Below are 10,000 nucleotides of genomic sequence, written 5' to 3'. Positions count from 1 at the left end.
AAACAAATGTTTGTGGCCAGCCCTTCTAGAGTTACGAACTTTGTTAAGTAATCCAGTTAAACTAATCATCATTCACTGTGTGATATGAAACATATTTCCCGCTTGCCCCATTTCGCCAACTGGCCTCACCTTAAAAGCGAATACGAACTGCTTCGTGATCAGGTCATTGAAGACGAAGGCTGACCCCTCGTCTGTGAATGCCAAGAACCTGCTGACTCTGTCACCGGCACATTTGAACACAGCTTTGCCGACTTCCCAGCGGAGGATGATGATACCCAGGCAGAACTGGAGGCCCATTCCCCAAGCAACATGGCGCCAGCGGATCTGAAAGGGTTAATTATTATTAATAATATTATTATTATTATTATTATTATTATTATTATTATTACTAGTTAAGCTACAATCCCAGTTATAAGAGCAGGATGCTATAAGCCCAAGGGCTCCAACAGGGAAAAAGAGCCCAGTGAGGAAAGGAAATAAGGAAATAAACTACTAAAGTAGTCATGAACAATTAAAAGAGAATATTTTAAGTAACAACATTAACATAAATCTTTCAAAAATAAACTATGAAAACTTCAAAAACAATAAGGGGAAGAGAAAGAAGATAGAATAGTGTGCCCGAGTGTACCCTCAAGCAAGAGAATTCTAACTCTACCCCAAGACAGTGGAAGACCATGGTGCAGAGTCTATGGCACTACCAAAGACTAGAGAACAATGGTTTGATTTTGGAGTTCCCAAGAGCCTCTGAATGAATAGGATTGAAGACACTCTATTGGTGTTGAACTCCGAGAATGAAGTACGTATTGAAACTGTTTTAAAGAGATGTGAAAGATTGAAGACAAATAAAAAGTAAAAATTAGAAAGTGCCTTTTGGTAGAGATTTTTGAAGACCTAAAGCAGCCCAAAGAATGATCAAAATTAGGAAAACAAAGGGATTTTAACGTAGGAAAAATCTATTTTTGGGTGAGATAGCCATGTCGTCCTGATGGAAGTTCCTTCTGGCAAGTTCTACAGTATAGTATTTCTGCGATTGATATTACAAGAGAATTGCCGTCAAGTATCTCGGGGTTCCAACCCCCGGAAACGACTATCCGAAGATATCGCGTATAATCAGGGACGTATCCTACGATAACCATAGATATCTGAAAGTGTGACCGAGTGGCTTAGTGTGCAATGTTCGTCTGGGGAGATTTCTCTTTGGGTTTTATAAAAATATCTTAATGGTAATGTTTGTTTTTCAGTTTACATATTCTTGCCTAATCTTTGTTCTCCTTCTTGCCACACCTAAGTACATAAGTACTGTAATTTACCACCAATTAATCTAAAATGGTTATTTCAAAGGCTTGGTAATATTCACCAAATTGTTTTCGCCTTTTTTTCATCCTTAGCCTAATCACATCGAAGAACTAGAGGGGCACTCAGTAGAGTGCAGAACTCCACCGCAGCAGCTTATGTCTCAACCTTTTGCGTAACCTTGACCTTGACCTTTGACCTTAACATGTATTAATTGGCGTGGATTTTCATACACTCAAATATGAACCAAATTTAAAGTCTCTGTGACAACAATGTCCAAACTTATGGCTGATTACGTGAATTGGACATTTTGCTTGACCTTGACCTTCCAAAATTTAATACTTCCCAGCTTTTTACATGACAGTTAATCCCTTCAATTTGCATTACTCCACGATTAAAATTGTGGCCAGGAAGCTATCCACAAATACACCCACACAGAAACATACACACCAACATAACCTTCCAGAATCTCCTTCCAAATTCGTTGGCAGAGGTAACTATGTGTTTAGATGTTTACAAGTACACTTCCATGATGAAATGATCGAACTCCATACCTTTCTGGGTGCCGTGGAGAAGACAAAGCCGAAGAGAAGCAGTACAAAAACTCCGAAGAGAGAAACCAAACGGTTGGGGTCATCTTTGGTGTCAAAATAGAGAAAAATAGCAACAGCTGCCAGGAGTCCAATGTACACCAAGAACTGAACTAACCTGCAAAGGGAAAGACACGTTGATTTGTGTTGATGTCGAATACTGAATCATAAGATTAAATTTTAAATGGAGAGACATGAATGGTTACAGAAATATGAAGTACGATTGGACACAGGAATTATTATTATTATTATTATTATTATTATTATTATTATTATTATTATTATTATTATTATTATCATTATTATTACTATTATTATTGCTAAGCTAATATTATTATTATTATTATTATTATTATTATTATTATTATTATTATTATTATTATTATTGTTGTTGTTGTTGTTGTTGTTGCTTGCTAAGCTATTATTATTATTATTATTATTATTATTACTATTATTACTGTTTCTTAAGCTACACCCTAGTTGGAAAACCAGGATGCTATAAGCCCAAGGACTCCAACAGGGAAAGTAGCACAGTGAGGAAAGAGACGTAATGAACAATTAACATAAAATATTTCAAGAACAGGAACATTAAAATAAATCTTTCATATCTAAACTATAAAAACTTCAAAATAACAAGAGAAAAATATATTGAATAGTGTGCCAGATACATCTTCAAGAAATGCACCCAGGAACACCCTTACTGGTCGGTTAGTTCCTACCCTATCTGTTTGGTCACTCACCGCAAAATGGGTGTGACAAGGACTTCTCTATTCAACTGTACATTTGTAGTTATGCCATATTCTTAACCAAAATTTATAATCGATAATTTAGCCATTAATTGAGAATAAACCCAATGATTATGATTAGATTTTCTGTTTCGAATTTCTATATGAAAAATATGTTTTTTTAAGTTACACAATTTTAAACTTATATCGTTTAAAGAGAAAATTCAATTTTTTAGGGCATTTATAGTAGTTAGTTTTCTCAAGTTAATTTCAAGAGGAGCATAATTATGGTGCTAATAAATTAATAAATAAATAAATAAGCAAATGCATAAACATATAAATAATAATTATCAAATTGTTTATGCTTACATTTATGCAAATAAATGTAATTATTAGTAGTATCATATGATTTTATAGATGCTTTATTTACTATAGATGCTTTATTTACTATAGATGCTTTATTTATTATAGATGCTTTATTCATTATAATGACGATAAAATTTTAAAATTAACCATTTTTCAAATCTTACTCTTGAAATTATTCAGAAATTAATATAATTAATGTATAAAAATGTATATATTTTTTTTCAGATGAAATTGACTTAGATATGAATATTACAAAAGGAAAAAATTAATTGACAAATATATTATTCTTATGAAAGTCAATCAAGAATAGAATTTTAAAAAGGTCATAATAACCAAATGAAAATATCTGAATTATACTTAGAGATAGAAATTAAAAAACTTAATAACTGATTAAGAAAACCTGAACTATACCAGTGATTATTATTATTATTATTATTATTATTATTATTATTATTATTATTATTATTAGCTAAGCTACAACACTAGTTCGAAAAACGGGATGCTATAAGCCCAAGGGCTCTAACATGCAAAAACAGCTCAGTGAGGAAAGGAAATAAGGAAATAAATAAACTACAAAAGAAGTGACAAGCAAGTAATAAACTTTTTTGAGTATAGTAACAATATCAAAATAGATCTTTCATAAATACATTATGAAGAGAGTCTGTGTCAGCCTGTTCAACATGAAAACATTCACAGCAAGTTTGAACTTTTTGAAGTTCCACCAATTCAACTATTATTATTATTATTATTATTATTATTATTATTATTATTATTATTATTATTATTATTACTTGCTAAGCTACAACCCTAGCTGGAAAAGAAGAATGCTATAAGCCCAGGGGCTCCAACAGGGAAAATAGCCCAGTGAGGAAAGGAAAAAAGGAAAAATAAAATATTTTAAGAAGAGTAACAACATTAAAATAAATATCCCCCATATAAACTATATAAACTTTAACAATACAAGAGGAAGAGAAATTAGACAGAATAGTGTGCCCAAGTGTACCCTTAAGCAAGAGATCTTTAACCCAAGACAGTGGAAGGCCATGGTACAGAGGCTATGGCACTACCCAAGACTAGAGAACAACGGTTTGATTTTGGAGTGTCTTTCTCCTAGAAGAGCTGCATACCATAGCTAAACAGTCTCTTCTACCCTTACTAAGGAAAGTGGCCACTGAACACACCCAACTAAATAAAGTCTAAAAAGGTTTAAAGGTTACTCATGTATGGCAGAGGAAAGAAAAAGGAACAATATTATCAAAGATGCTAATAGAAATTTCACACAAAACCACTAACCTAAACTGCCATATTTTACCACAGCCATTGGAGATATGTTTAATCAGCCTCTCGTAGATAAAACTCCCGAAATATGGTTTGATGATCTGTAAACAGAAATAGATTAAATTATATATAGCAAAATGAGCTATATATGTGTGTATAAATATATATCTCATAATCATACCTATATACATTCATTATACAGATACGTGAATTTAAATATACAGTGATTAGTTTCATCTCCAGATAGCCACCAGGACATATAACATAGAAAAAAAATATATTAATATAATATTATTTTCATTATCACCTCGTCCAAGGAGGTCATGTTTCCACCTTTGTCTGTTTGATTGTTTGCTTGTTTGTCATCAGCCTAAGTTAAAAAGTTTGTCACTAGCCTAACTCTAAAAGTTTGTTACCATCCTAAGTCAAAAAGTTTGTCACCATCCTTAGTCAAGAAATTTGTCATCATCCTAAGTCAAAAAGTTTGTTCCCAGCTTAAGTCAAAAAGTTTGTCACTGCCCTAAGTCAAAAAGTTTGTCCCCAGCTTAAGTCAAAATGTTTTTCACCAGACTAAGTAAAAAAGATTGTCACCATCCTAAGTCAAGAAATTTGCCACTGTCCTAAGTCAAAAAGGTTGTCACCATCCTAAGTCAAGAAATTTGTCACCGTTTTAAGTCAAAAAGGTTGTCACCAGCCTATCTCATAAAGTAACAGATGACTTTTGAGGACATATTCCTGATATGTCAAAAAAAAGGGCTGACTCGGAAGTGCTTAGATTTTGGGGGGTGATCCGGACTTAATAATATACAATAGATTCATTTTGGATCAACATATGAAACAGGGCAAGCTTGCTCCGTAGACTTGAGTATTTTCCTCTTACCTGGAAGTACAGTAGGCCAACAACACCACAGAAAGTGATGACAATCAACAGTCCGTCTCCTTCGCACCAGTAATCGTTCTCCTAGAGAGAGAGAGAGAGAGAGAGAGAGAGAGAGAGAGAGAGATGAGTCATTATTCGTGATAACATAGTTTACAATAGAGCAATCAATTTAAAACATCGATTTTGGAATAGACATAATAATGCATTGTTATACTAAATTTACAATTAAGATATAATTCTAATTATATCCCAGAATAAATAATTCATTGTTATACTAAATTTACAGTTAAGATATAATTCTAATTATATCCCAAAATTAAATAATGCATTGTTATACTAAATTTACAATTGAAATATAATTCTAATTATATCCCAGAATTAAATAATGCATTTTTACACATATTTACAATTAAGATATGATTCTAATCATTTCACAGAATTCATAATACAAAACAGTATATAATTTCGTAATAAAAAAAAAAACAGTAATTCAAGATCTAAGTTAAAAACCAGACTAATCATATAATATTAATTAATAATGTCATATAAAAACCTAATTCTATAAATATATTGATAACACAAATTATACTGATAACATAATTATATTGAAAACACAAGGCTGGAATTTTAAACCAAAATTTCTAATTCTAATATTTCTAAAATGCTTCTTCTCTCTGCAGATTTCATAAACCATTTACCTTTTTTATTGCAATTCTTAATTAACTTATTTCTACCATCTCTTCCATGGATTATTTTCTTCACTTTTTACCCAACTTTCCTAATTTGTCTTGGGGCTTCCCTATTAGGGCCCTGCATCTTCCCTATTGGGTCTTCGGGCCTCTCTAATGAGTCCTGAGGCCTCCCTATTGGGGACTTGGGGCTTCCCTCTTAGGGGCATGGATTTTCCCTATTGGGTCCTGGGGTCCCCCTAATGAGTTCTGGGGCCTCTCTATTGGGGACTTGGGGCTTCCCTATCAGGGGCCCAGATTTTCCCAATTGGGTCCTGAGGCCTCTGTAATGGGTCCTGGGGCTTCCCTATTGGGTCATGGGGCTTTCTTCCCTACTGGGTCCTGGGGCATTCCTATTGAGCTCTGGGGTTTCCCTATTGGGTCCAGGGGCTTTCATAATGGGTCCTAGGGCTTTCCTATTGATCCTGGGACTTCCCTATTGGGTCATGGTGCGTCCCAATTAGGGTCCTGGGTCTTCCCTTCTGGATCCTGGGGCTTCCTTATTCAGTCCTCATCTTCCCTAATGGGTCCTGGGGCTTCCCTATTGAGTCCTGGGGCTTCCCTATTAGGGCCCTTGATCTTCCCTACTGGATCCTGGGGTTTCCCTATTGGGTCCTGGGGTTTATTGTGGACCTGGGGATTTTCTATTGGGGACCTGGGGTTATTTCCACTAAGGCCCTGGTGCTTTCCCCACTGGGGAACTGAATCATCCCTATTAGGTCCATAGAGCATTCCCCATTGAGCCCTGGGGCTTCCCTATTTGGGACCTTGGTGCTACAAATCAGCTTGAATGAAAAGAAGATACCGAAGACATTACGTCATGATTCCTTAAAGAGTCCTTACGAAAACGTCACAGGTAGGACCGTAAGGATTGTCCTGGAAATGCCATTGGCATAGGATTTCCTCACTGAGTCACCTTAGAGAGAGAGAGAGAGAGAGAGAGAGAGAGAGAGAGAGAGAGAGAGAGAGAGAGAGAGAGAGAGAGAGAGTAACCTCTATGGGATCTTGACTTCACATCTCGAATCGACAACTACTTTCATTTTAGTCTGTTTGTCCCTTTCTCTTCTCTGGCTCTTTCCTATCTGAATCTACTGGGTCATTGTGGACTATTGTGACCACACTGGGACTCGAATTCTGCTTAAACTCGTTAATTCGTTTAGTGTCTACCACCTCACCATCCTTGAAAGCTAAGGAAGGGGGGGGGCAGTTTGGGGGAGCCTATAGATCAACCTACAGGATTATCAGCAACCAATATCTGGCCCTTCCTCATCCTAGCTTGGATGGAGAGGGGGCTTGAGCTGATCACATTTATATACGGTCAGTCTCTAGGGCATTGTCCTGCTTAATATGGGAATGTTACTTTCCCTTGCCTCTGCCGTTAATGAGCTCCCTTTAAACCTTAACGTGTCTGTTTGGTTACTCGACGCAAAGTAACTGTGTGACAGGATGCACGTCTCCGGAGCAAGGCGTGGCACAAACTTCTGTGTCCAACCGTACATGGAATGACTTGATTGCAAGTGATCGTCAGTAGAAAAATTAATTAAAAATATCTAATCATTGCACTAACCTTCAGGAAATTCTACAAACATTTCTTCTCTATCATTTCTTTTGCCTACTCCAGATTTACCTACTGCTGATTCTCCTCTCTTCAGTATTGAAATCACCCATAGCAAATGTATGTAGATTGCCCCTTATAAATACCAGACATCCGAAATCATAAAGTGAAATGCAAATATATGAAGGATAATGAGTCAGTTACTCTGCACAGTCTCTGAAAGTGACAGTAAGACAGCAAAATCTTCGAAAGTGACAGAAAATTTGTTTCAAATCAAAATCGACTTTGCAATGGAAACCTTTCAATAAATATTACTAAATCTATATATGATTTTGGCCAAACTCAACACCTTCATTCCCTGAAGAACTTAGAATCTCACCTCGGCTTTCGTAGGAACCCGAAGGACGTAGATGAAGTACACAGCGTACACAGCAGCCAGCAATCCCAGGAAAATCCTTTTCAACCACAGCTTGAGATTTTCATTCTGGTTCGAAAGAGAGAAGAAGAAAAATTTGAAGTTGTTTTTATTTGGACATAGAAAGAAGATATTGTGGCAATCTTAAAAGATATGATTATATAGCACACTAAAAATATTTATATATATATATATACATGTATATATATATATATATATATATATATATATATATATATATATATATATATATATATATATATATATATATATTTATTAATTGATATATATGTGTGGGTGTATGTACACAAACAAGCATACATACACAAACACACCCACACACACACGCATATACTATATATATATATATATATATATATATATATATATATATATATATATATATATATATATATATATATATAAATATATATATATATATATATATATATATATATATATAATTTTATTTATTCATTTAAATATGTGTGGATGTATGTACACAAACACACATACATACACAAACACACGCGCATATATATATATATATATATATATATATATATATATATATATATATATATATATATATATATATATATATATATATACACACATACACTCCTGCATACGTTAGTAAAATCCCCTGCATATGCAGTACATGTAAATAACATTAAAATAACATGAAGTACCTGCGTCAAGGAACGATAACAAGGAAAGAGTGAGCAGATACTATAATCCACATCATCATCTCCTTCTGCTTCTTCTTCTTCTTTTTGACAATCTCCCGCCTGTCCCTTCTCAACATCCTTGCCACCACCTTTCCCGAATCCATTGCACTCCGGCGGCGACTGGCTGGGTTTCTCCTCGTATCCAGTTTGATACTGCAATTGAAAGCACATATAGTTTACATGCTTGTTTTGATTATGATTGGTCTGTTTGACTGGCTGGGTATGTATAAACTTTGGTTGATTAAGATGGACATGTATTATTATTATTATAATTATTAGTAGAAGTAGTAGTAGTAGTAGTAGTAGTAGTAGTAATAGTAGTAATTTAATTATTATTATTATTACTATTATTATTATCATTTTTATTATCATTATTATTATTATTATTACAATTGTTATTATTATTAGTAGTAGTAGTAGTAGTAGTAGTAGTAGTAACAAAGCTACAACCCTAGTTGGAAAAGCAGGATGCTATAAACCCAAGGAGCCCAACAGGGAAAAATAGCCCAGAAAAGGGAATAGGGAAATAAACTACAAGAGAAATAATTAGCAATTCAAATAAAATATTCTAAGAAATGTAATAATCTTGATTATTTTTATAAACTCTTTCTAAGTAGGGATAAATTACCATGGTGAATGTGTTTCTGTATCGACATGATCAGCAAAGCAGTAATAGTCAAGGCCAACCTATACTAGGTGGGTATTCTGTGATGTTTATACTAAAATCTCCTACACTCACCAATCCGCACTGGCCAACTTTGTGATGAAAAATGGCCGCTCCAGATTTTAATAAGGTCATGTCTGAGGCCTTTGTCCTCTAGTGGACTCTAAGGACGTGTTTCTGACTTTTGTCCTGCAGTGGACTCTAAGGACATGTCTGAGGTCTTTGTCCTGCACTGGACTCTAAGAACATGTCTGAGGTCTTTGTCCTCTAGTGGACTCTAAGGACGTGTCTCTGACTTTTGTCCTGCAGTGGACTCTAAGGACATGTCTGAGGTATTTGTCCTGCAGTGGACTCTAAGGACGTGTCTGAGGCCTTTGTCCTCTAGTGGACTCTAAGGACGTGTCTCTGACTTTTGTCCTGCAGTGGACTCTAAGGACATGTCTGAGGTCTTTGTCCTGCAGTGGACTCTAAGGACGTGTTTCTGACTTTTGTCCTGCAGTGGACTCTAAGGACATGTCTGAGGTCTTTGTCCTGCAGTGGACTCTAAGAACATTTCTGAGGCCTTTGTCCTCTAGTGGACTCTAAGGACGTGTCTCTGACTTTTGTCCTGCAGTGGACTCTAAGGACACGTCTGAGGTCTTTGTCCTGCAGTGGACTCTAAGGACGTGTCTCTGACTTTTGTCCATGCAGTGGAGTCTGAGAACGTGTCTGAGGCCTTTGTCCTCTAGTGGACTCTAAGGACGTGTTTCTGACTTTTGTCCTGCAGTGGACTCTA

The 10,000-nt window shown here is 35.2% G+C and overlaps 1 protein-coding gene across 2 annotated transcripts in view; it reads right to left on the bottom strand.

The window, feature by feature from the left end:
• LOC137622066 (uncharacterized transporter YutK-like) overlaps nucleotides 1-10,000 on the bottom strand; it is a 32,145-nt gene that overhangs the window by 5,802 nt on the left and 16,343 nt on the right. For both annotated transcript variants that reach the window (XM_068352541.1, XM_068352542.1), the window contains exons 3-8: nucleotides 8,523-8,714; nucleotides 7,795-7,899; nucleotides 5,133-5,213; nucleotides 4,268-4,353; nucleotides 1,848-2,001; nucleotides 130-324 (exon numbers count right to left, since the gene is read on the bottom strand). In XM_068352541.1, the coding sequence (XP_068208642.1) occupies nucleotides 130-324; nucleotides 1,848-2,001; nucleotides 4,268-4,353; nucleotides 5,133-5,213; nucleotides 7,795-7,899; nucleotides 8,523-8,714 (813 nt within the window). The remainder of the gene's footprint in view (nucleotides 1-129; nucleotides 325-1,847; nucleotides 2,002-4,267; nucleotides 4,354-5,132; nucleotides 5,214-7,794; nucleotides 7,900-8,522; nucleotides 8,715-10,000) is intronic.

Source organism: Palaemon carinicauda, chromosome 28, assembly GCF_036898095.1.
Source record: "Palaemon carinicauda isolate YSFRI2023 chromosome 28, ASM3689809v2, whole genome shotgun sequence".
Taxonomy (NCBI): domain Eukaryota; kingdom Metazoa; phylum Arthropoda; class Malacostraca; order Decapoda; family Palaemonidae; genus Palaemon; species Palaemon carinicauda.
Note: the sequence above shows the minus strand (reverse complement) of the source record. Positions and strands in the feature narration are given on the sequence as shown.